The sequence below is a fragment of the Adiantum capillus-veneris genome, chromosome 3, assembly GCF_014529385.1.
Source record: "Adiantum capillus-veneris isolate H3 chromosome 3, ASM1452938v2, whole genome shotgun sequence".
NCBI lineage: Eukaryota > Viridiplantae > Streptophyta > Polypodiopsida > Polypodiales > Pteridaceae > Adiantum > Adiantum capillus-veneris.
Window position 1 is genome coordinate 32,304,126 of NC_140933.1, and position 26,992 is coordinate 32,331,117.

General features: G+C 45.0%; 1 protein-coding gene across 2 annotated transcripts in view; it reads left to right on the forward strand.

Annotated features, from left to right (window-relative positions):
• The window catches only part of LOC147460704 (uncharacterized), a 51,271-nt gene extending 24,479 nt beyond the window's left edge, over positions 1-26,792 (forward strand). The window contains exons 6-10 of one of the 2 annotated variants that reach the window (XM_086508421.1): positions 25,879-25,965; positions 26,108-26,175; positions 26,261-26,289; positions 26,379-26,419; positions 26,583-26,792. In XM_086508421.1, coding sequence (XP_086364547.1) covers positions 25,879-25,965; positions 26,108-26,175; positions 26,261-26,289; positions 26,379-26,419; positions 26,583-26,654 — 297 coding nt within the window. In that variant the 3' untranslated portion in view covers positions 26,655-26,792. Of the gene's footprint in view, positions 1-25,878; positions 25,966-26,107; positions 26,176-26,260 lie in introns of both variants that reach the window. The other variant, XM_086508419.1, reaches the window with a different exon arrangement.
• Positions 26,793-26,992: the final 200 nt, after the last annotated feature.

A 26,992-nucleotide genomic window follows, 5' to 3' on the forward strand; every position in this document is an offset into this window, starting at 1 on the left:
AAAGCATCTGTTTTTTCCTCAAAGTTTCCTCTGAACCCATCTTCATTCAAGTGCTTGCTTTTCCTTGTGCACAATTCTAACACAGTTCGGCATTTCCTCTTGACTATGGATATCCCCTTTCTGATGCACCTGTCACCCACCTTGTGACGCATCAGGAATACCCATCACCTAGTCCTTTCCTACCGAACTTACGGTACAATCTCCCCATCCTATGGCGCATCAGAGATGTCCGTTCCCGGATGGTCGGATACTTCTTCCTGATGCTCCCTGTCACCCATCCGATGTGAAGCATCAGAAGTACCCGTTCCTGGTGGCCTTACAGATATTCCCGTTCATCCCATCATTAGTTTGAATGACGCACTAGGAATACTCTGTACTCTGATGTCTCCAGTGAGAAAAACCCTCTCACTTAAAAATTCCAATAATTCATTTAGAATTATTTTTCCTGGTATTCCAAGCGAGAAAACCCTCACTGATAAATCCAATAATTGATTTAGAATTATTTTTTTTGTCCTTGATCTCCGGAGTCATGACAGAAACTTAGTACGCTGAACTTTGTGTTGATGTATGCTCATGTGTGTGTGTGTGTCTGGTGTGTGTTGTGTTGGGGAGCATATGTTAGGACCTAGTTCTACACCCACTATTGGGCACTGACGACGTTAGTGGGGATGTCGTGGTATTTAGTCAATACTATGCATGATGGAGCTGATGGTTATATTGTCTTGTGGGTGACTACCATGGGTCTATACCTTGCACTTTCCTTCAAGGGTGAATTTGGGCTTATCCTGGATTCATTTAGGTATATTTGTTAGTCGTATAGCGGACATGCAAACTTCACATTGTGAAGTTTTCGTCCGAGTTACGACCAGTTGATATTGTGCTAATTCTTTCTATCTTTTGTGGTGCGTATGCCCTATCAACTACCTCATTTGTGCTAATTTTTTCGATTTCATGCTTCTTTTAGTGGTAGGCTTCATTATGGCTGAGTTTGCCCTGGATCTCCGGAGTCATGATAGAAACTCAGTACGCTGAACTTTGTGTTGATGTATGCTCATGTGTGTGTGCGTGTGGTGTGTGTTGTGTTGGGGAGCATATGTTAGGACCTAGTTCTACACCCAATATTGGGCACTGAGGACGTTAGTGGGGATGTCGTGGTATTTAGTCAATACTATGCATGATGGAGCTGATGGTTATATTGTCTTGTGGGTGACTACCATGGGTCTATACCTTGCACTTTCCTTTAAGGGTGAATCTGGGCTTATCCTAGATTCATCGAAGTATATTATTTTTCTGTTAGATAAAGCCAATTTAGCAACACGCAGTAGAACTCCCGAACCTCAAAGATCTCACCTTCCCGGAGCAGATCCTCGCCACACGGTAAGATCGAGCGAAGTTTGCAGATTCAACCCGGAAAACGCAGATTTCAGCATCTGCGTTTTCAGCGTGTCATCGCCGTACCGTCGTCATCGACATAGAGTCAGAATTCAGCCAATAAAGATTTGCAGATTTCAGCCAGTAGCGTTTTCCGATTTCAGCCCGTCTCGTCGTCCTCCTCATCGTCATCGACATCATTGGCAAGTCCAAGCTTTGTAGAGATTTGTGCAATCAATAGTAGACCGCTCTCGCCATAGAGAGTGGGGCCTTAGGAGGAGGGTTTGACAACGTTCTGGTGTCGTATTGAAACCGGCCTGTTCAATCCACAAAGGGCGGTAGACTTTACTTCAAACCTTGATTTAGCTTTCACCCATTATTAGTCGTCTATTCTACCTGTACTTTCAAGACACAATAAAGGGGAGAGGGATACAGGCTGCTAGATTGCACCTGTATGAGTAGACCGACACCAGATTGGCCCCTAACTTAGGCGCCCCTTTCGGTATTTCTTTATTGTTTAAAAGAGGGAATAAACGTTGTGGTTCCTTACAAGCTGCCCCGCACAACCTTGGCTGAATTTCAACTGTTCTGGCCCGATTTCGGTAGCATAATTGTACTAGAACCCTTCACGGTCAGTATTCCCACGCATTGAATGACTTTCCCGACGCATACGGGCACTTTGCAAAACTTGGCGAGAACCTGCAGCACGCTGAATTCTCTGTTTTCAGCCCCGAAAATGCGACAAATCACCTGTACAGCGGTCCCCTCGCGTCCCCGAACCTCTTGGGGGTATTAGGGACTGTTTAGGGCCAAAACCCTAAACCTGCAAAAATACACAGCAGGCTGTAATCTACTGTTTCGGGCTCCGTTTCGCGTGCCGGTCGCATCCGTAGCAAGTCCTCGAGCTCCCGCACCTGTAGGGCTACTTGCCCTTTGAATCGGACGAGATTTCTGGCGTGAAACCTCTCCGAATTTCACCTGTACCTGCGGGGGATTAGCTAGCGGCTAATCCAGTACGTGTGGAAGAGGCTCTTGCCTCGGCAATCGCGCATGAACCCACACAACTGTACATTGGTGAAATGAAAATCCCACTAGAGGGGCTTAACATACTGCCATAGGGGAGAGAGAGGGCAGTGAGTAGCGTGCAGGGCCACTAGAGGGGCTTAACATACTGCCATAGGGGAGAGAGAGGGCAGTGCGTAGCGTGCAGGGCATCACTCCTGGCACCGCATTGTACATAGGAGGGAAAACAAGCACTCCGTAGCTCTTAACCTGTGACAAAATCTGCAAATGAGCCCTTCTCCTCTCTAAAATCAGCGCCCCCTTCTCTTGCATGAGGAAAGTGCACAGAATTGTGCCACTTGGCACATTTACAAGCATTTTCCCGTTTCAGGGTTGCCGCCTAAAAATCTCCCAACCGGTTGCCCAGTTGACTTCACGGCAGAGTAAGAAAATGTTCTCCTTGTCATTCCGGAAGTAATGACGCAAACACATTTTCAAGTCCCAAAATAGCAGTTCCCTAAATTTTAGGAGATGCTGCCATTGTATCTTTCTAGGTCATCCGACCCCCTTTGTACACTGCAGCCACACCCAGAATTGAAATGTAGCCTCTGTAGCAAAGGATTCCACTTTGGCTAGTGAATGACCCCACTTTGGCTAACCATAGTCCTTGTCCAACCTTAGTGCTCTCTTGCCCTCAGGCCTGGACTCCCTCTGGACAGTTCCACACTAGCTATGCAATGCAGGGCAGTTAGATTTCCCGAGGGGTATTTCCAAAAAGTGAAAGTAAATAGATAATAAGAAAGAAATCAACAAAAAGGATAGATAGTAGTCACACGCTGGTGACATACCCCCCTCTTGAAATCTCAAACGTCCTCGTTTGCATCTATGTCGTACATGCTCACAGTCAACACTGATGTATTCAACACCTGTCGACACATGTACGACACATACATGCTAATTGTGAACCCTGGTGTATTCAACACCTCGTCAACACATGTATTGCTTACGTGTGAACCCTGTCCCAATGACATAGTGGTAGCTTCGCACTCTGCCATTGCTTTGAGTCACTAACTTTCCAATGACAAAATGGTAGCTGCACATTTTGCCGCTATCTTATAGTACACGTTGGATCCCGTAACACTTTCGAGCATACCTAAACCGACAGTTTAAGAATGCAGTTACACATGTACTCTTTAATAGAAACAATTACTGTATTCTTGACAAACTGACAAGAAATACTCACTTCTATAGCACTAAGCACACTTTTGGACATTCCATAAGAGCAATTGCCAAACTGACAATTTGTACAGCTCTAACTTTCATGTAACAGGTATTTCATTTGAGCTCACTTTAAATACCATGTACATCATTTGTTTCAAAAGCCATTGTCACATTGACAATCCATGTAGCTTTGAAACTCAAGGGGTCAAGGTAGGTTGCAAATCGAAGGCTTCAAGGTAAAGTGATAACACAGTTGGTGACTTTGCAAGTTCACCTTCTTCCATCCACTTAGCATCCATTGGTGGATAGTTTCTGAACTTTACCAAGTAACGCCTAGCAACCTTGCCTTTCACTTTTCTTTCTTTGTGTGCCAAAATCTGTTCCGGGACCAAGATCTCGTCAAGTTCCTCGACTTCCGGCTGATCTTCAGCTGGCATATCTTCTGGCACATCACCCACATAGGGTCTGAGAAGACTCACATGAAACGCATTGTGAATCTTCCAACTGTCAGGCAATTTCAGCCTATATGCAACATCACTGATTATGTCGCACACTTGAAAAGGCCCATAGTAACGCATGCTGAGCTTTGGAAACAGTCTTTCCTTGCCCTTCATCTTCTTTAACCTTGCCTTTTCAAAGCGTAAAAGCACCCAATCACCAAGTGAATATACCACTTCACGACGGTGACGATCAACTGCTTTTTTTTGCTTTGCCTGAGTCTTTTCTAAGGCCACTTTGACCTTCTTGTACATTTCATCCATGTCCTGAACATACTTATCTGCTTCAAATATCTTGTCCTTTGTATGCAGTATGGGAGGAACTTTCTTGCCACCTTCAACTATCTCAAAAGGTGCCTTGCGAGTTGATGAATGCACTGTATCATTGTACGCATACTCCACCAATGGCAAATACTGCTCCCACTTTCCTTTATGCTCTGACACATAGCACTTCAGCAGATCCAGGACAATAGAATTTGCCTCTTTTGACTGCCCATCTGTTTGAGGATGAAATGACCAAGAGAATTTGAGCGTTGTGCCCATATTCTCAAACAAGCCTCTCCAGAACAAACTTGTCATGCGTGGATCACGGTCGCTAACAATCGACCGTGGCATGCCATGATACTTGAAAATATTGCTCATAAACAAGCGTGCCATCTGATCTGGTTTTATCTTCTTCCTGACAGGAATAAAATGAGGCTTAATGGTCCAAATACCATCGTTTCCTGTCTGTGTTCTCGGAAGATCAAAGATAAAATCCATAGCAATACTTTCCCATGGTTTATCTGGAATAGGTAGTGGTTGCAATAACCCTGGTGCCTTTTGCCTGTCAAACTTGACCTTCTGGCAAATTAGGCATTCTCGCACAAAGGCATCCACATCCCTTCTCAATGTAGGCCAATAGAAGAATGTCTCAACCGCTTTAACTGTAGCATCGATACCACGATGCCCTGCATACGGTGGGACATGACTCTCTTCCATAACTTTGCGACGCAATGGCTTTGTGACATACAATCTGCCATGCATCATCATGAACCCGTCTTTAAGAAGATAGTGTTCATGACTCTCTTCCATAACTTTGCGACGCAATGGCTTTGTGACATACAATCTGCCATGCATCATCATGAACCCGTCTTTAAGAAGATAGTGTTCATGATGTTGTCCATCCATTAGCTGCTCGAAGACCCTTGCAAAATCTTCATCATTTGCATACTGTTCTCTCATATCATCAAGTTCATGATGATAAGGAATTGACACAGCTGAAATTTGTGGCTTCCTTGACAAGGCATCAGCCACAACGTTCTTCTTGCCTTCCACATGCACAATCTGAAAATGGAACATGGACAAGATATTTGCCCATCGCATATGCTTCTCAGATAACTTTGCATGTGTCAAGAAGTATCGCAAGGTCTGATGATCCGTTTGGACAACGAAATCTGCACCTAGCAGCTAGTGTTTCCAACTTAAGAGCGCATGAATCACGGCCTGCAGTTCTTTTTCATAGACTTGCATAGTCTTTTCTGGCCCTTGCAAAATTCTGCTCTCATAGGCTACTACCTTGCCATCTTGCATTAGCACTGCACCAATGCTACAACCACAGGCGTCACACTGGACCACAAATGACATCCTAAGATCTGGCAACACAATGATTGGATCTGAAGTCATCTTTTCCTTTAAGAGATTAAAAGCTGAAATCTCTTTCTGTGTCCATCTAAAGGTGACTGCCTTCTTTTGAAGAGCATGTAAAGGTGAAGCAATCTCAGCGAAATTTCGGATAAACCTTCTGTAATAGGAGCATAGTCCCAAGAAACTTCGGACATCGTGCACCGTCTTCAAATCTGGCCATGACTTGATCGCTTCAACTTTTGCAGGATCCATTTTGACACCATCCTTTGAGACAATGTGTCCCAGAAAGTGAATCTCTTCCAGAATCTCTGGCGGTAATTGAGACGGTAATGAATCGGAAAAACAGTCACTATACTGTTGTAAAAACATTGACCTTTCTTTATCTAGCACAGATAAATTTGATTCATCACAATCTGACACTTCACGTGCAAAAACCAAGTACGCAGAAAGATGCTTTTTCATTACAAAAGTAATAGTAGAAGCTGATACAGTGGGAATAGACTCCCCTTTAAGCTTTACATCCAGAATGTGATTCTTTCCCCTGCTCTGTACAGTGATCTTTTTGTTGTAGGCATCCATGATTCCCTGTACACGAAACAACCAAGGAATACCTAACAACACATCACATCCATCCAGTGGCATGATGTAAAATTCTTCAGCATCTACATAGGACTGGATATGTAGGGGCAACTTTCCAATGATGGGTGTCATAGCCTCTGTATGGCCAGGACATGCCAAACCTGCCTCTGTTGTATACTCCATCTCTTCAGGTCTGATTCCCAACTTTGAAGCCAATTCTGGGAAAATGAACTTGGCTTTGGCACCTGGATCAAAGAAGATGAACACTGTTTGATCCTTGACCTTTCCCCATGCTCTGCAAAGCTCACTTGCATCTGAATTTGGCTTATCGCCCACCATATCTGGCACTAGACCAGCCATGGGCTCCTTTCCTTTCCTGTCCTCCTTGTCTTCAGAATCAGTTGGCCTTTTCTTTGTAGGACAGTTGTAAGCAATGTGGCCAGGCTGCTCACAGATAAAGCATTTGTTCTCTGACCTCAGGACCTTCTTTTGCTCTTCCGACTTGCGAGGAAAACGTCTTTTCCATTTCTTCGCTGGTCCCTTTTCTGATTCAGCCGTAGCTTTGTCTTTCCCTGCATTAGCTGGCTCCCGAGTCACTTTCGGAGCCTCCTTGGAAACATACTTCTTCGCTGATCCTTCCTTGACGCCAGTATTGAATTCACAATCTTCTCCCTTGAGCAAACCATTGCCAATGTTGCTATCTCGATGAGCTGCGTCGAAGTAGTGACTTTTGTCTTCGTACAATACTTTCTCAATCCTTTAGGTAGGCCACAACAGTATTTTTCAATCTGTTCTGTCAATGGCACAAACCTATAGGAAGTTACTGGAAGTAGAGCTTTCCAAAACTTCCGATTGTAGTCATCCAGATTCTTGCAAGTGGTAGCATTAAGCTGGTGCCATTCTGTCATGACATCTGTTTCAAAGTCATCAGATAACCATGCTGCTGCAAAAATCTGCTTGAAGTAAATCCATGTGGACGGAGCTTGCCCTTGAAGCAATAAAGTTGTCCACCATTGTCCCGCATTCCCTGTCAAGAAAGTGGTTGCCTTGCGGACCTTTGAAGCCTCTGTAAAGTTTCCCCCTGCATAGGCCTTGTCAAACTGCTGGAGGAATGAGAGAGCCTTCTTCTTGTCATCAAACCCTGTAAAGGTCGTGAATGTCACACCTTTGCCACCTTCTTTGTACGGAGTTGGCCTCTCCAGCGGCGTTAAGTTGTCATATGGAAGTGGCTGAAACATGGAAACACTGTTAGGGTTCATTTGTGTTCCCTGACCGCAATTAAGTTGACCTGGAAATGCCATATTTGGCTGCTGATTTGTAATTCCAGCCATACCAAAATTTGCCTGTGGCATCCCAAATTGGCCCTGAGTGCTTTGAAACCCTAGTAGCATGCCCGTGACACTATACATGGGGTTAGGCATCATCGTTTGAGCACCCCCGAACACTGTTCCTGGTGTGTGAAACTGATTTCCAGGTGCATGACCAGCCTTGCTCTGGAATACCGATCCACCTCCAAAATAGCCAGGGTGTACTGAAGGTGGTGGGAAGACCTGTTGCATAGCCTGTAGGTTGCTTCCCTACCCATTAGAACCAACTATAGGCTGTTGAAAGGTGGCGGGCTGAACTGGTACAGCTTGAAAGACTGGCATCTCAGCCACCTGTTCTTCCACCTTAGGCACAGGTTGTGGAGATTGCATGTTCTCCGTCAAGTGTACAGGTGTTTCCATTGACTGTGCAGTATGAATCACCTGTGCTTGAGCCTTAACGGGCTTCTGAATACGATCCAGTGACCCAACTTGCTAAGACGGAAGAGGAGGTTGCAGAAAGGCTAAAAACCTCGGGTTTTGCATTACTTGTGTGAACATAGCCACAGCAGTAGCCAACTGGGTCCTGAATATATCATCATCCGTCTGTGATGGTCTTGAAGACTCACCCACTTCATGTGTCTGTTGGACCTGTGAAGAGGAAACCTCTTCAGTCACATCATCTGGTCTGTCAGCCATAATTGCAATTTCCTGTGTCTGGTCTATAATCCCCTGTGTCTTCATGCCCAAACTGACCAAGGCTCACTTCTATGGGAAAAAGTGATTTAATCCCGTCGATGGAACCATGAAACCGGCCTGTTCAATCCAAAAAGGGCGGTAGACTTTACTTCAAACCTTGATTTAGCTTTCACCCATTATTAGTCGTTTATTCTACCTGTACTTTCAAGACACAACAAAGGGGAGAGGGATACAGGCTGCTAGATTGCACCTGCATGAGTAGACCGACACCAGATTGGCCCCTAACTTAGGCGCCCCTTTTGGTATTTCTTTATTGTTTAAAAGAGGGAATAAACGCTGTGGTTCCTTACAAGCTGCCCCGCACAACCTTGGCTGAATTTCAACTGTTCTGGCCCGATTTCGGCAGCATAATTGTACTAGAACCCTTCACGGTCAGTATTCCCACGCATTGAATGACTTTCCCGACGCATACGGGCACTTTGCAAAACCTGGCGAGAACCTGCAGCACGCTGAATTCTCTGTTTTCAGCCCCGAAAATGTGCCAAATCACCCGTACAATGGTCCCCTCGCGTCCCCGAACCTCTTGGGGGTATTAGGGACCGTTTAGGGCCAAAACCCTAAACCTGCAAAATACACAGCAGGCTGTAATCTACTGTTTCGGGCTCCGTTTCGCGTGCCGGTCGCATCCGTAGCAAGTCCTCGAGCTCCCGCATGTGTAGGGCTACTTGCCCTTTGAATCGGACGAGATTTGTGGCGTGAATTTCACCTGTACTACCTGCGGGGGATTAGCCGCTAGCTAATCCAGTACCTATGCAAGAGGCTCTTGCCTCGGCAATCGCGCATGAACCCACACAACTGTACATTGGTGAAATGAAAATCCCACTAGAGGGGCATAACATACTGCCATAAGGGAGAGAGAGGGCAATGCGTAGCGTGCAGGGCATCACTCCTGGCACCGCACTGGGCATAGGAGGGAAAGCAAGCACTCCATAGCTCTTAACCTGTGACAAAATCTGCAAATGAGCCCTTCTCCTCTCTAAAATCAGCGCCCCCTTCTCTTGCATGAGGAAAGTACACAGAATTGTGCCACTTGGCACATTTACAAGCATTTTCCCGTTTCAGGGTTGCCGCCTAAAAATCTCCCAACCGGTTGCCCAGTTGACTTCACGGCAGAGTAAGAAAATGTTCTCCTTGTCATTCCGGAGGTAATGACGCAAACACATTTTCAAGTCCCAAAATAGCAGTTCCCTAAATTTTAGGAGATGCTGCCATTGTATCTTTCTAGGTCATCCGACCCCCTTTGTACACTGCAGCCACACCCAGAATTGAAATGTAGTCTCTGTAGGAAATGATTCCACTTTGGCTAGTCAATGACCCCACTTTGGCTAACCATAGTCCTTGTCCAACCTTAGTGCTCTCTTGCCCTCAGGCCTGGACTCCCTCTGGACAGTTTTACACTAGCTATGCAATGCAGGGCAATTAGATTTCCCGAGGGGTGTTTCCAAAAAGTGAAAGTAAATAGATAATAAGAAAGAAATCAACAAAAAGGATAGATTGTAGTCACACGCTGGTGACACGTATTCTTCTCTCTCTATCTCTCAGTCTCATGTACCTTCATTCACAGTGTTTATCCACTTTGTTTGTGTCCATTGCACTCTCTCACTAAAGGAATGGAAGGCTCTTCCTTCCGTAAGTAAAAGGAACCCTTGAGCACAATTCGGAGCACTCATCTTGAGCAAAGTTCGACATTCACTTCCGTTGCACCTTACAGCCTGCTTGCTAAATCTGTCAATAACAGTCCAAATACCATCGTGACCACTGGGTTCTGGGGAGATCAAAAATGAAATCCATTGCAATACTTTCCCAGGGATGGGTGGGTATGGGCAAAGGCTGTAACAATCCCTATGCTTTATGCCTGTCAAACTTGACCTTCTGGCATACCAAGCAACTGCACAAATACTCGTCCACATCCTTCCTGAGTCTCGGCCAAAAGAAATATCTCTCTACCCCTTTTATGGTGGTAGCAACGCCGCGGTGACCCGTAAAAGGTGGACAGTGGCATTCAGTCACAACCTTTTCCCTCAACGGCTGTGTAACGCACAACATGGTTTTTCTCATCAAGTAGCCATTCCGAATGGAATATCCCGCTACTGTCTCCCCATCCCATATCCTCGAAGCTCCTATGGTGAATCGTGGAAATAGCCAGAACCAATGGCTTCCGAGACAAAGCATCTACCACCAAATTGTTCTGTCCCTGAACATGGACAATCTAGAAGTGACTGTGACAAGATGTTCGCCCACCGCATATGCTTTTCCGATAGCTGCTTCTGTGATAAGAAGTAGCGTCAACTCTGATGGTCTGTAAAGACAGTAAAATCCGCTTCGAGTAGGTAGTGCTGCCACTAAGGAAGAGCATGGATAACTGCCAAAAGCTCTTTCTCTGTTAGGTATAGCGGAATGATTGTTTGCGCTTTGCTCAAGATGAGTGCTCCGAACTGTGCTCAAGGTTCCTTTTAGTTCTTATGGAAGGTAGAGCCTTCCGTTCTTAATGTGAGAATGCTATGATCACAAACAAAGTGAATGGACACTGTGCGTGCAAGTGTATGAGATTGAGAGATAGAGAGAGAAGAGAAATACGACACCAGAGACGTTGTAAAACCCTCCTCCGAAGGCCCCACTCTCGTCGGCGAGAGTGGTCTACTTATTGATTGCACAAAAGTGGTACAATGACGATGCATGGAAACTGATGCAATCTTGGGACTATGCCGATGACGATGACGGGGATGACGACGACGACGACGACACTAGGGCTGAAATCTGCAATCTTTCTACTGCTGTCCAAAAACGCTATGGGCTGGAATCTGCTATCTGCTGAATTTTGACTCTATGTCGGCGACGATGTCAATGGCGACGATGCGACGACGACGCGCTGAAAACGCAGATGCTGAAATCGGCGTTTTCTGGGCTGAAATTGAAAACCTTGCGGAAATTGACCGTGCGGCGAGGAACTGCTGCGGGAATGTGAGATCTGCGAGGTTCGGGACTTGATCTGCGAAGTCTAACTACTCAAAACTGAAAATGCTGGTCCTAGGGTTGATTCTGTCACGGTGGATCTGCAAAACGCCGAGGTTACTGGCAGATGCAAAAACGCTAGGGCTGAAATTTGCCTTTCTGTCGGGATTCTGCAAATGCAAAAACGCTCGGCTGATCTGCTGGGGTCTTGTTGCCAGGGATCTGCAAGGGCAAAACGCTGGCTGATGTGCTGTGTCTTGTCCAAAAACGCTAGCCAAGCTGTTGTGGAGCAAAAACACTAGAAGCCTTTGGGGTCTTGCTGAGAAGGTGCCTGTTGAGCGGTGGTCGTGCTGCCTCTTCTGCCATTGAGTGCTAACTTGGGTTTGCCTATATACAAACTTAGCAAAATTGCCCTACCTACTTTTGTTGGGAAGTCACTTAAAAATAATAAGTGAAAAATGTCAAAAATAGGCTAAAATCAATGGAAAATTCCCCTAACTGATTCTAATGGATTCTGATGGGAATACTGATAATCATGCTGTGTGCAACGAGAGGATATGCATCTACACTAAGTGACTGGGCATGCACGGTCTATGAATAGACTCACAAAAGTGCGAGATCACTTCTAATCTAAACCGACTGGACTTGACGGAAACCCTGTTATGGTGTAGCTTGTCCACGGACGCATAGGGTTGGATGTGTCACGTGACATCCCCTGCTTTTCAAAGTGAGGTACTGGTACCGAACTGTATGGCGTCGAGGGATCCGCCAACAGCATCCGGAATCCTGGAAGGGACTCTTCGCCGGCCCACTCTGATGTGTGGGTCGTGCGGTACTTAAACTTGATAAAGGTCTGCAACGCTTGCTTCTTTGGGCCGCGCCGAAAGCGACACAAAGTTCTGTGGCTCCTTCAATGCTTCAACTTCGTTGAGAGTCATGCTTCTCTCTTCTTCAAGAATCTCCATGGCTGAAAATTCTTGAAACCATTTCCAACACAAAACCATGAACATACCTATTTCATGTAAAGTGAATGGAAAAAATCTTGTCTGTCTCAAAGACTGTGCATGCAATGTAGATGAACAAATAGACGGAGTGCGAAACCGTTCACCACACACGCAAACAATGAGATCGTATCTTTCTCTTTTGATCTAAAGCAATCGACTGTGGCAATTCACAATTAAAATGCCCATGCTTGGTGCTCATACTTTCATGTGCTCTTTCTACAACTGAGTCATGCCAAAAAAGAGACATGGAATGTGACTTCCGTGAATGCATACTTTTCAGCTTTTCATGAACAATCCGCATACATTCGTGCTCATTCATGAGTGAAACGTGCTCAACGTACAATATGTCATGCCTAGAAAAAGGGCGTACTTTTCAGCTTTTCATGAACAATCCGCATAATTCGTGCTCATTCATGAGTGAAACGTGCTCAACGTACAATATGTCATGCCTAGAAAAAGGGATCACATAAAGACGCTGACTAAAATACAGGAAACGATCACGAATGAAACAATCGATCAATGCGTGCGTATGAATCATGTGAACACATAATACTTCCTGTGAGGTTTCTTTGGACCTAGGCTCGAGAGCCAAGATCGGTTCTTCTTGAATGATCGAATTGTCCTGTGGGGGTTCTTTAGACCTCGACTTGAAAGCCAAGATCGGTTCGTCGTGATTGATCCAATCTACAACGAGGTTAGCTTCGCTAGAAAAAGCATCCACTAACACCTCATTCTTGTGAACAATCACATCATCTTCATGCAACTCATCATGCTTGTGAGAAATCACATCTTGATCATGCAAATCATCATGCTTGTCTTTGTCATCCAAATCATCATGCAAATCATTGTCAATCAAATCATCATCATGCTTCACACAATCATGCAAATCCTGTGTGTCATGTTTTGGAGAAAAAGAGACTGAGAGAGTCTCCTTCTCCTGAATCCTTTCAATCTTGTTTTGCATATTAGCAATGAGAGATGGAGAATGAGCAATGTCCTCTCCATGAATGAGAACAGGAGAATCACTTTTGGCATTGAGAGTTAAAGTGTTGACCTCAAAATCAATGAGAGCGTTAGTATCACGAAACCATTGAATGCCCAAAATCATATCACATCCTGAGAGAGGAGAAACAACAAATCTTCTAGTGAAGGCAGTCTGTTGAATTGCAAACAGCACATCAAGGCACTCCTCCGTGATGAGAGCGTCCATACCGGGACGAAAGCCAGAGACCTCGATAGGAGATCTCAGACTAACCTCGAGGCGGGCTCTCTCAACAAGAGAGGAACTGATCACATCATGTATACTACCTGGGTCAAACAATATGACAAAACGGTGTCCCGACGTACGACGATAACATTTAATGAGAGAATCATCAATGGGAGGTGTTGAGAAACTTGGGGCACACTCGTGTTATCATTCATTGCATTGACAGAGGAAGTGGGTGCTGTGGGTTCTTTAGATTCATTTGATTCAAGCTTAGGGTATGTTCTTTTTATGTGACCCTTAATGTAACAATGAAAACAACGACCTTCCTTAGAATAAGTGCTTTGCTCTTCCGACGTGATATATCCTCCTACAATTCCTTGTGCTACCTTTTCATCTGGAGTAAGCTTAGGTTTAGCAATTGTGTTAGCCTTACCCTTAGATTCATTGGGAGAATTCTTTGATGAGAGACTGTTGGAAGATTGATTAGAAGAGTTATCATTCTTACCATTCTTACCGTTCTGAGGGTTCTGAGAAGTCTGCGAGGTACTTGTGGAAGTCTTGTTCTTCTTAGGCTTTCCCTTGTTGTGCTTCATCTCCTTCTTCGAGAGCAATCGCTACCGCCTTGTTGCGATCGATTGGATCGAGTACCTCGACATCGTACTTGATATACTCGTCCAATCCAAAGAGAAAAGCCTCTTTGCGCTCATCATCCGATTTTCGTAATTGAGTGCCTAGCTGCAAAACATGATTAGAAAAAGACATGACTAGCATACCATTTTGCTTGAGAGAGCGCCAATCGTCTTTCAATCGTGCGAGGTACTGAGGTGGCATAAACCGCGCCTTGAGCTTGTCTTGGAAATCAGCCTAATCGAAGGAAAGGGGCGTGAATCTGTCGGCTTCCTCTAGGTGCGCGGCTAGCTGTGCCTCTTGCCATGCGTACCAATTGATGGCATCACCGGCAAGGTACATAGCTGCCGTCAAAACTTTGCTATTTCCTGTCTTCTTAGTCGTCGCAAAATAAGCATTAAATTGATTGAACCAAGAATGAAATACCTTAGTATCCATCTTATTGTCATACTTACTGAAAGTCAACTTCTCTGTGACTGGATGGTTGGAATCCGCATCGTGGCTTGTGTCACTTGATAAACTCCCTCGATCTTTGGGTGGTTTGGTCTTCAAGGCTAGCACTTGGGAAATGAATTCTTGAGTGCGTAGCTCCCTTTGAGCTTCACGCTCGGCCTCCCTTTCTGCTTTTCGTTCATTTCGTTCATCGCGCTCGCGTTCGAAAGCAAGGCGATTTGTTTCTTGTTGTGCCAACGCCACTCGATTCGCTTCTAAAGTGACGCGAGTCGCTTCTTGTTGTGTCAGCATCATGTCCATCATTGACTTGACCATCATCTCCATAGGAGTTAGAACAACTCGTGGCGTAGATGGCGAAGGGGGAGGGTTGGAAAAATCTCCTGTTGGGGAGAATCCTTCGTCGAGAATCCTTCGTCGCCTCTCTCATGCTCATCACTTGTATACGAAGTATCCATTCCGCTTCGGGTGACGACCATGAACTAGGATCTTTGGTTCTTAAGTTCACGAGGAACTTGGTTCTTGAGGGTCTTGAGGTTCTTGAGGTTTTCTTTTGCTTGCAAATCGCGTTGAAGAAGAATATTCTCTTCACCCGAGTTCTACTCTTTTCCGCGGGCGCACCCCTTGGCGGCCTTGCGCTCACACCAAGGTTGCTTTTTCCCACCTTATGTCGATTGGCCGGCCGCTAAGTGCACGGTCCGCTCTCAATGAGTGAAAAGAGACAAGGGGAGGTTGGACAAGCCCTTCTTTCTTGGGATTCCTGTCACTCTTCAACAACACACGATTAGGAATCGACACGCCCAAGTAAACTTGGGTTCGTGCGACCGCAACAAGCAAAAAAAATTCTTGTGGTTCTTTCCTTGAGTAATACAAAACACTTCCAAAGCTCTGATACCAATGTTAGGTGCAGTGGAATGATTGTTTGCGCTTTGCTAAAGATGAGTGCTCCGAACTGTGCTCAAGGTTCCTTTTAGTTCTTATGGAAGGTAGAGCCTTCCGTTCTTAATGAGAGAATGCTATGATCACAAACAAAGCGAATGGACACTGTGCGTGCAAGTGTATGAGACTGAGAGATAGAGAGAGAAGAGAAATACGACACCAGAGACGTTGTAAAACCCTCCTCCGAAGGCCCCACTCTCGTCGGCGAGAATGGTCTACTTATTGATTGCACAAAGTGGTACAATGACGATGCATGGAAACTGATGCAATCTTGAGACTATGCCGATGACGATGACGGGGATGACGACGACGACGACGACACTAGGGCTGAAATCTGCAATCTTTCTACTGCTGTCCAAAAACGCTATGGGCTGAAATCTGCTATCTGCTGAATTCTGACTCTATGTCGGCGACGATGTCAATGGCGACGATGCGACGACGACGCGCTGAAAACGCAGATGCTGAAATCGGCGTTTTCCGGGCTGAAATTGAAAACCTTGCGGAAATTGACCGTGCGGCGAGGAACTGCTGCGGGAATGTGAGATCTGCGAGGTTCGGGACTTGATCTGCGAAGTCTAACTACTCAAAACTGAAAATGCTGGTCCTAGGGTTGATTCTGTCACGGTAGATCTGCAAAACGCCTTGGTAGATGCAAAAACGCTAGGGCTGAAATTTGCCTTTTTGTCGCCGGGATTCTGCAAATGCAAAAACGCTAGGCTGATCTGCTGGGGTCTTGTTGCCAGGGATTTGCAAGGGCAAAACGCTGGCTCATTTGTTGTGTCTTGTCCAAAAACGCTAGCCAAGCTGCTATGCAGCAAAAACGCTAGAAGCCTTTGGGGTCCTGCTGAGAAGGTGCCTGTTGAGTGGTGCTCCTGCTGCCTCTTTTGCCATTGAGTGCTAACTTGGGTTTGCCTATATACAAACTTAGCAAAATTGCCCTACCTACTTTTGTTGGGAAGTCACTTAAAAATAATAAGTGAAAAATAATAAGTCACTGGAAAATTTCCCTAATTGATTCTAATGGATTCTGATGGGAATACTGATGATCATGCTGTGTGCAACGAGAGGATATGCATCTACACTAAGTGACTGGGCATGCACGGTCTACGAATAGACTCACAAAAGTGCCAGATCACTTCTAATCTAAACCGACTAGACTTGACGGAAACCCTGTTATGGTGTAGCTTGTCCATGGACACATAGGGTTGGATGTGTTACGTGACATTCTCATAAATCTGTGCTGTGAATTCTGGTTTTGAGAACAAACGGCTCTCGTAAGCAATCACATGGCTTGCTTGCATGAAGACCGCACCCAGACTACGACCACAAGCATCACAATATACTTCAAATGACTTCTGCAAGTCCGACAAAGTCTAAACTGGTCCCGTAGTCAATTTCTCTTTCAAAGTCTGAAAGGCAGTCACCTCTGTGGGTCCCCACGAGAAAGGGACTCCTTTCTGTGTCAAGATATGCAAAGGGGAAGCAACCTCTGCAAACTTTCGAATGAACCGCTTGTAGTACGAACACAGTCCCAAGAAGCTTCTAACTTCATGGACATTCTTCAAATCGGGCCAATCACGGATAGTCTCTATCTTGGCCGGATCCATTTGCACTCCTGCTGCTGACACAATGTGTCCCAAAAAGTGTATCACTGGGAGAAAAAATTTCACTTTTCTTTGCATTAATCACTAACTTGTGATCTTGTAATGCCTGAAAGACTTGAAGCAGGTGATCTCTATGTTCTGCCTCATTCTTGGAGAAAACAATGATATCGTCAAAGAAAGTGTCAACAAATAGCCTGTACTTTCGAAAAATCCTGTCCATCATCCGGTTAAATGTCGCAGGAGCATTGGTTAAGCCAAAAGGCATCACTAAAAACTCAAATAACCCAAAAGTCGTCCGAAAGGCCGTCTTGTAGACGTCTCCCGGCGCGATTTTGATATGATGATATCCACTCTTCAAATCAATCCTGCTAAAACACTAGGATCCTTGTAATCTGTCGAGTATATCATCGATCCTAGGAATCGGAAATCTGTTCTTGATGGTGATTTTGTTGAGAGCTCTATAATCGATGCACATTCTCCAAGATCCGTCTTTCTTCAAAATCAACAACACTGGAGAGCAATACGGTGAAGTACTAGGCTGGATAAGACCCTTTTCCAAGAGGTCTTTCACTTGGTTCATAATCTCTTCGTTCTGGGCTCGGCTCACACGGTAAGGTGGCTGGTTCTGTGGTGTGCTTCCAGGAATCAGATCAATGGTATGATCTTCAGGACGAGCAGGTGGTAACTCGCTTGACAGGCCCTCTGAGAAGCAATCGGCATGAGTGGAGAAAATTTTGGCGTTCTTTATTAAGTTCAGACATATTTGTCATATCCTCATCATTAAACTCGTTCAAAAAGATCGAGTAAACAAACAGACTTGATTTTATTAATTTAGAAATGGCCGAAGCCGATACAATAGGGATAGACTCGCCCTTCAGTTTTATATTGAGTACAATGGTTCTGCCCTTCTCTGTAGTCAATGTCGCTTTCCTCGCCCGATAGTCGACCACGGCGTTGCTCTTGTGGTACCAGGGAATTCCCAAGAGAACATCACAACCTTTCAAAGGCATTATGTAAAAGTCCTCATGTCCCAAATACCCCTGACAATGCAACCGAAGTTTGCCAATGACAGGTGTAATGGCTACTCCCTACCGGGTGCCGCTAGAACTGCCTCCGCAAGTGGAGTAGTGAGAAATGCTGTTTTGGTATTGTTTGAACCTCGGAACCACGCAGACGGGATGTCTGGGAAGCGTTTCGTTGTATGCTAGAAAACCTCTGAATGACATAGACGAAAGCTCTGGGGAGCGTTTGTTTGTATGCTTGAACCTCCAAGCGACGCAGGTTGCGGTGTGGGGAGCGTTTGATGTACAGTTCTCTGAGCTTATGGCCCGGACCTTTTTAGGTTAGTTGCGGGGGGAGTGACGAGGTAGTCGTTAAGTAGCTTCATACCGCAGACCGTTTGTCTCGGGGGAGTGCTCAACGACGCTGCTTGGTGTGTCTGTAACATGTGTCATGCATATGTGAGCATTTGTGTTTCATTGTGACGTGCCAACCATTGAATATTCCTAATTGGATGAGATTGCCTGGGTATGTAATTTTAGTGCATCAAGACATCTGTGGAAGATTAGTGTGGTCTGGGCGTGATGGCTAATTTTACTACGCCGGAATATCAAGAGTTCCGATTTGGACGAAAGGAGAAGCCAACTCCTTGATCAAAAGAGCCGAAAGGAGAAGCCAACTCCTTAACAAAAAGAGCAAGCTGATTGTCCCTCGGAATGACTCTCAATTTTTTTTGAGCTAACTTGAGTTGTTTTGCAAATATGCTGTAATCGCGGACGATTACTTTCTTTCAAGAAGGGGGGATGTGACAAACTGCTGACGTGTCAAGTCACTGAAGAATAGAGCATCCTTCAGATCATGGCCGAGGGGCCTAAACCCTAAGAAGAACAAGCAACACCAGAAGAAGAAGTCCTACCAACTTATGGGGACCCCGTCCGATGGGGCCTAAGTGACATAAAGGCATTAAAATAAAGCAAGACCCACACACACACGCGTGGACTGGTGTCGTGGCAATTGTACGGACAATCCTGAAATTCCCGTTGACAGTGCTCACGTGGCAGATTTCCGCAAAACGCGCTAAAAGTGCTGACATGGCAGTTGTACAGATTTTCGCAAAACGTGCTAGCAAATTTTGGCGCTAGTACTTTTTCGACCAATTGCTTTTGAGTTTGAAGCTTTTCACTATAACTACTTTTCAGGCCAAGAGCCTTTAAATATGAGGTTAGGGCTCATTCTCTGGCATGCTTCCTGGACAAGGTGCAGAGTCTGGAGTACCGGCTTGTACTGTGTTGATGCAATATAAAGAAATACCGAAAGCGGTGCCAAGGTTTGGGACCAATACTCTTTGGGGTGGAATTCCGCCATTCGTGTCGCGTGTCGTCTCTCTCTCTCTCTCTCTCTCAGTTCAATTGTTATTGAAGTGCTAAAAACTCTGTTCAGTCTGTTTTTTTCTATTGGCACGTGGTGCCCGTCTTGTGACAGTACCTCTCAAGATCCTTAGAACCCACAGAATGGTAAGAACGTTAAGAATTGTGAGAGTGAGCAGCGGAAAGAGTGTGAGCCACGCGCGTCGAAAACGTTGGGGAGAGAGAGAGAGAGAGAGAGAGAGAGAACACAAGTGCTGAGATGCTTTTTGGGCCCTATGCTTTAATTTGTGAGAAACTTTTGAAGTTTCTAAAGCTTTTGATTTTGAGATTTTTGGGGCTCTGCTCTTGGGCATCGTTTGTACCAATAAATAAGTTGCGTATGCCTCATTACTTAGGGCATCTGGACGCAGAGTCTGAGTGTGAGTCCCCGCCGACTCCCTTGTACTTTTGCACCAAGATTAGTATAAAAAGAAATACCGAAAGGGCGCGAGTCTTTGGGGCCAATACCTCTGGGCACGAAACTACACTGGGTCGTGTCGTCTTTGTGAACTGTTTTGAAGTGAATCTCTATTGTGTCATGGTAGAATCTTGACTTGGGGTGTCTAAGTTTGTTACAGTGGTATTAGAGCACAGAAAGATTCTTCTACGGAGGATCCGATCCTTTTTGCAACGCGCACAGCTTTTGTGAAAAGAATATTCATGTCCCGACCCTGGACTTATTAGCCACTCCCACCCTTCATACATCGCGCATCGGGCGCGCTCCCGTCTTCATCGCTCTGTCTTACATGGGATAAAGCCATAAAGAATCCCAGATTACACATGGGTTCTCGTGAAGAATCTGATAGAGATGACACATCACAGTGAGAAGGCAAAAAAAAGTTGAAATTTCGGTGCAGGAACTGAAGAAGAGAATAAAGATATGGGATTTTTTTTTTCAACGAACAAGTTTGCTAGAACGGAGTACAAACGTCAATTGCGGATTGGCATATGTGTGAAGAGATTGATTAAGTACTCCAGGGACCCGAGATTGGCGAGACATCTGAAGAATTACCTGATTTTTTGACAAGATATACTTGAGATCATAGTGGTCTCGTACGGTCCTGTACGTTTTGTACACGTACGATGATGTGCGGTACTAAACGAACTAAAAAATATTAAGATGTACGATGACGTTACGTACGTTCAAAATAAAAAAACAAAGAATTCTTACGTCTAAGGCTCAGGCCCTTGGGTTTAAACTGAAAACTTAAAGAAACTTGACGTTATGAGATCTTCAATGGGAGCTTGAGAGGGAGAGACCCAATGGAGAGAAGATGGAGAGGCAAGACTCTAGTCTCTAGAGCTTGTCACTTGAGAGCTAGAACATGGGAGCATTGAGCAGTGAGAGCATTGAGAGCTTGAGAGCAATGAGCATTGAGAGCTTGGAAGTGTTGGAGAACAAGATGGAGAGGCATTGCTTAAACAGGAAGAGGCTAGAGCATGAGAGAGAGAGAGTTGGGCTGCTCAATATAATCCATTCACAATTGTGAATTTTGCTTTTATATATTAAAAAAAAAAACGTACAAAACGTACGGGACGGTACGTGACCCGCAGTACGGAACGAGACGTTCCGTACGTCGTACGAAAACTACCCTGCTTGAGATGGCATGTAGCCATTGCTTCTCCTCTCAGGTAGGGAGGAAAGCCGAAAGGACAGATAAGTGCAGAAAAGCGGAACCTGTACACTCAAAAAGAGAGAGACCAGAACTCAAAGGACCACCAGAAGATATACTTGAGAGTTACAGAGCGGCAGTCGAGCGTGGAAAAAAAGGAAAGATGGAAGCATAACTGGTACCACATTGAGTGGAGCCCGAACCGAATCAGATGAACAAAAAATAGAAAACTTTGTCACCCTTGGGGCGAAGTGCAAGATCAAGAATCCCTCATTTTTCTTTGATGGAGGAGCCAAGGCTAACTTCTTGATTTGGTGGCTCGATTCGGAATTACGCCCGATAGGCTGAGGCCACAGGCGGAGGCAGTTCTAGCGGCACTCGGATGGGATGTTGCCATTACACCGATCATTGGCAAACTTCGTTTGCAATGTCAGGAGTATTTAGGGCATGAGGACTTCTACGTAATACCCTTAGGAAGGTTGTGACGTCCTCCTCAAAATTTCTTGGTACCACAAGAACAACGCCGTGGTTGACTATCGGGCTGAGAAAGCGACTTTGACAAATGAAGGGCAAAGAGATCGTACTTGGTGAAATTCAGTTTCTTTACTCGATTTTTCTTGAGAGAACTGAATGATGAATGAAGGTCGAATATGTTTGACCTCGAAAAGAAACGACTTGTAAGGTGCAACGGAAGTGAATGTAGAACTTTGCTCAAGATGAGTGCTCCGAATTGTGCTCAAGGGTTCCTTTTACTTTCGGAAGGGAGAGCCTTCCTCCTTTAGTGAGAGAGTGCAAATGATCACAAACAAAGTGAATGACACTGTGAATGAAGGTGTTGAGACTGAGAGAGAGAGAGAAGAATACGACACCAGAATGTTGCCAAACCCTCCTTCGAAGGCCCCCACTCTCTATGGCGAGAGCGGTCTACTATTGATTGCACAAATCTCTACAATGCAATGGACTTGTCGACGATATTGATGACGATGAGGACGGCGACCAGACGGGCTGAAATCTGCAAACCTTGTATCTGCTGAATTCTGACTCTATGTCGGTGACGACGGCGATGACAACGATGCGCTGAAAATGCAGGTGCTGAAATCTGCGAATAGCGCGCTGAATCTGCAAACTTTGGCTGATCTAACCATGCGGTGAGGATCTGCTGCGGGAAGGTGAGGTCTGGGAGGTTTGGGGGTTGGGGGGCGAAGTCTATATGCTGAAACCTGAAAACATTGATGCAGAAAGTGGGTTTGTCGTCGGGAATTTGCAAAACGTTGGGATGTCCTGCTGATCCAAAAATGCTAGGCTGATTCGCTGATCTGCTGCAAAAACGCTGTGGAGTCTGTTGCTGTCGCCAGGCTGATCTGCAACTGGTGAAAACGCTAGGCTTCTTCTGCTGTTGATGAAAAACGCTGGCTGATCTTGGGTGGCTGAAAACGCTTTGTCTCCTTGCCGGTCTTGTTGAGAAGGTGCACTTCAGTTGTGGTCTGCTGCCTCTTCAAATGTTTTACGATTGTCAGTCATGTCAATCAGGTTTGTATGCTCATTCCTTGGCCGGACATAGTCGCCGCAAAAGCACTAGCACATTTGTCCGTTAAGCATTGGTATTCCCTTTGTGGTTTGCCACATTGGATAGTTTTAGGACGAAAAATCAAGTTTAGATCGCAATTTTTGCATGTACTTGGTGAAAGGTTTGCCACTCCGTCACATTTTTCATCTGCATTCCATCCGCAATCATTTAGGAAGCATAGTCTTTTTCCAGTCACTCGACAAGTAACCGATGTTTCTATGATATTGTGTCTGAAGTGGTTTCAGGGAAATCCCCAGAAGGAGATTCTTGAAGAAGATGAACCCGAGATCGTAGACAAAGTTGAAGACATGGAGCCAACACAGATTATTCTGCGTCGCTTTCGGCGCGGCTCAAAGAAGCAAGCACTACTGACCTTCTTGAAGTTCAAGTATCGTGGGACCCACACAGTAGATGACTGATCATATCTAAAATTGGATTAGCTTTACTAGGGACACAATCAATCAAACCACCAAATTGCTCACAAGACTGGAACCATCTAGCTTGACGGTCACCCCAAGGTGCACTCGGTACAGATTAGAGCAACTTGAAGGCTCGATGATCCTCGCGAACAATCAATCTCTATCATGCAAAAAATGCATGACGTGCTTAGGAGAAGGAATGATAGAAAGAGATTCCTTCATTCCTTTTCATGCAATGAATGATTCTTTTCAGGACTATGGGACTATGTACTAAGAGAGACTATGAGACTACGTGTGTTATCCTCTTTCAAAACATGAGTGAGATTAATAGCAAAGACGGAATGTCCTTGTCACAGCGAAGAGCCCCGGGAAGTGCTCCTCTGACTGTGAGAGAGTGTGTTTTTTTTTTCCAACTAACTTGTGGATCATAATCCTTAATCCACTTGATGCCAAAAATCATATCACATCCTTTGAGAGGAGAAACCACAAACTTACAACGAAAACCGACATTTTGAATTAAGACCGTCACACTAGGACATGCGTGAAGGAAGAGTGCATGCTAGGAGCAAATCCAGAGTCCGTCTGTGGCGAAGCACAAGCCTCTATTTGGGTCTGCTACTGCGAGGGAAGTCGAAGGGGGTGGGGGGGAACTGTTACTGAAGTGACAAGCTAGAAACGAGCCCAGCGAGGAGAAAAGGAACGGGGGGGGGGGGGGGGGGGTGGTGGTGGTGGTGGTGAGGGTGGGCATCCCTTAACATAAAAGGCCACCGAAGTCCTGCTTGCAAAATTTTCTTTCCTGTGATCTCTCCTGAAAAATGTCCTCTCTAGCCTCCCCACAATGTGCCTCTTTCAATACAACATTCTCTTCTTCCTCAGGTACACATCGGCGGATAATCTGATCTATTCCTCGTAGATATAAGGCATCTGCAGTGACCAAAAATGGTCGACTTCTAAGAACAAACTTCCTCTAATCCATTGTTCCTTCCGCAAGAAAAGCCATCATCTGATTATACTCTCTCCGAATGAAAACCTGGTGCAACATAAACCTCAGCATCATGAAGTTGATATCCCTTGAGGAAGTTGATGTGATATCCCTGGAGCACATTCTCCATGCTCTAACTTGCTTAAGTAATCTGCTACAACATGAAACTTTCCTGGAGTATGTACTATGTTTATCACAAGTTAATGACGTGGCATTAACCGAAGATCAAGGGGGGGCGGGGGGTTAGGACTCTCGATGCCTTACCTTCACCAACTTGTAGAATATGGCCGAGGGGCCTAAAACCCAAACTAAAGAAATTGCTCAACTTATAGGTTATAGCTGAGGGGTCTAAAACCCTAAAGGTAAAGACCTCAGACTTGTGTAAATTGATGACGTGGCCAGGCTGTACGGACAACCTATATTTTGTGGAACTGAAAGCCAACACCAGATTTTGGCCTAGTTTTTTTAAGGGAAGGTTGCTTTTCAATGGTTGATGTTTCTCAAGGCCAAGGGCCTTCAAATATGGAAGGAGCAAGGGCCTTCAAATATGGAAGGAGGGCACTCTCTCTTGCATTTCACCTTGCAGGGAAGCAGAGTAGAGCCCTGGAACTTTGTACCTTGTTGAAGCACTATAAAAAAATACCAAAAGGGGCACTAGGGTTTTGGGGCTAGAGCACTTTGGGAGTTGAACTCCGTCACTCCGTGTTTTTCGTGTGGATTCTCTCTCTGTCTCTGAGTTCAAGTTGTTTTGAAGTGCGAAAAGTCTGTTTCTAGTCTGTTATTTTCAGTTGGCATGTGGTGCCCTCCAATGGTAAAATCAAATCTTGAAGTAATAACATCCATCTAGCTAGCCTCCTTGTAAGCTGTGTCTTCCTTACCAAATACAGTAAGGCCTAATGATCCATATGAAAAACTATGGGATTTCCCAGCAAATAATGTCGGAACTTCTGCAAAGCATAAGCCATTCCTAGTGCCTCCCTTTCTGTAACTGTATAGTTCCTCTCAACTGGAGTTAATATCTTACTAGCATGATAAACTGGCTCAAACCATCCCTTCTGCTTCACCTGCATCAAAACAGCCCAACAACTATATCGGATGCATCCACGAACACATGAAAAGGCAACTTTCAATATGGTGGCTGTAAAATAAGAGCCACAATCAACATTTTCTTCAAATTCTCAAAAGCTTCCAGTCTGGCTGTGCCTCAGACTGCCTGCCTGGCCATCGTCCATCACCAGTCTCTGCCTATTCAACGCCTTCCTCTTCAACTTTTTCAATAATTTTGTCTTCCACTTCCTCTTCGACACGCTCATATTCCTTTCGAGTCGTGATGACTAGGAGGTGCTCTGCAGGTTCATATCAGACTCTTTCTAACAGAAGAATTGGTTGGTGCTATGATACCACTGAAACCAGCAAGTCACCTGACAAGGCGGTAAAACAATGCGACAACACCGTATCGACTAAAAACATCAAACTTTACGGAAAGAGAGCACTGGAGATGTGACTCTGTGGGGCGGAGTTCCCACTTAGGAGTATTGGCAAAAGCACACTAGAAACGTTTTTGGTTAGAAAAGAGAGCAAATAGAAAGCAGAAATAAAAGTGACAGAGAGAAAAGGGGGGGGGGGGGTTTCGTCATACACTGCTATCACTGGCTGAAAGGGTTGAATAGTGCTGTCAGAGCCTGAATAGTGCCTTTAATTATGGACCTTTTTGTAAAGGACATGTCTTTGCTTTTTTGTGTTTCAACAGGTCGAAAATGGAAAGCTGGTTGTAAATGGTATTGTAAGAGAAGAGGATTTCATTGCAGAACCACCTACCTATGACATGAATGCCATTGTATGTGAAGTATTCTCATACACTGTTACATCTGTTGTTCTTGAATTCCATGTTTGTTTATACTTGCGTGTGTGCCTGTAAGTGTGGGAAGAGTTGCTACTGATAAGCTTGCTCTGATACTATTTTTGCTATGTTGCCACAGCTTGTACCCAAAGGGTATGTGTTTGTCATGGGAGACAATCGGAACAACAGCAATGATTCACACATATGGTAAAAAGTAACTAGGACCTCTTTTGTGTGCGAAGGTAGTATTTGTGTGCTGTTTGTTCTCATTAGCTTTTGATGCTAAACGTAGGGGACCCTTGCCTGTGAAGAACATACTTGGTAGGTCTGTTCTACGGTATTGGCCTCCAACTCGTGCTGGATGCACGACTTAGGAAACAGCTACTTAAAGGGGTAATTTGTGCTCCCAGCTTGTGTGACTTTGGAGCAAGGAGTCAAGTGTCACAGGAAGGTTGTCACTGGAGCCTATGATTTTTGTATGACATGCGTTGGCTAATGGATCAACATAGGATTTGTACCTAGCTGAGTGTGCACCCAACACAAGGTTTTCACTCGGTTCTTTTTGGGAGCCGTAAGGATGTTACTGACAATGGATGTGGACTTGGTGTTGACAGCTGAATCTTACTCCGGGTCAAATGCTAAAATCAGAGCTATTGATACAGGAGAAGTTTGTATTATTACCTTAGTACACGTAGTAGATGTCATTTGAGCTAACCATATCCAATAGAACAGTATCACTAACCTGTCAAATGCAGTGTATTCATAGGAATTTTTGTTTTGTAATTCTTGACAATTATTTTGTTTGTTGCTTCATTTGATCAATTTTTTAGTAGATGGCAGTTTGACATCATAATGATTAGCTTTTTGACATAATCTGAAAAACCCAAGGAGAGCCGCTTTTTACTCTTTTTTTTGGGCACCTTTGTGTGTGTGCACATGTGCGTGTGACCGTGGGTGCGTGTTCGTGTGCATGCTATATGGCCTTCCCTTTCCAAAGATTGAATTCCATATGTGAATTATACAC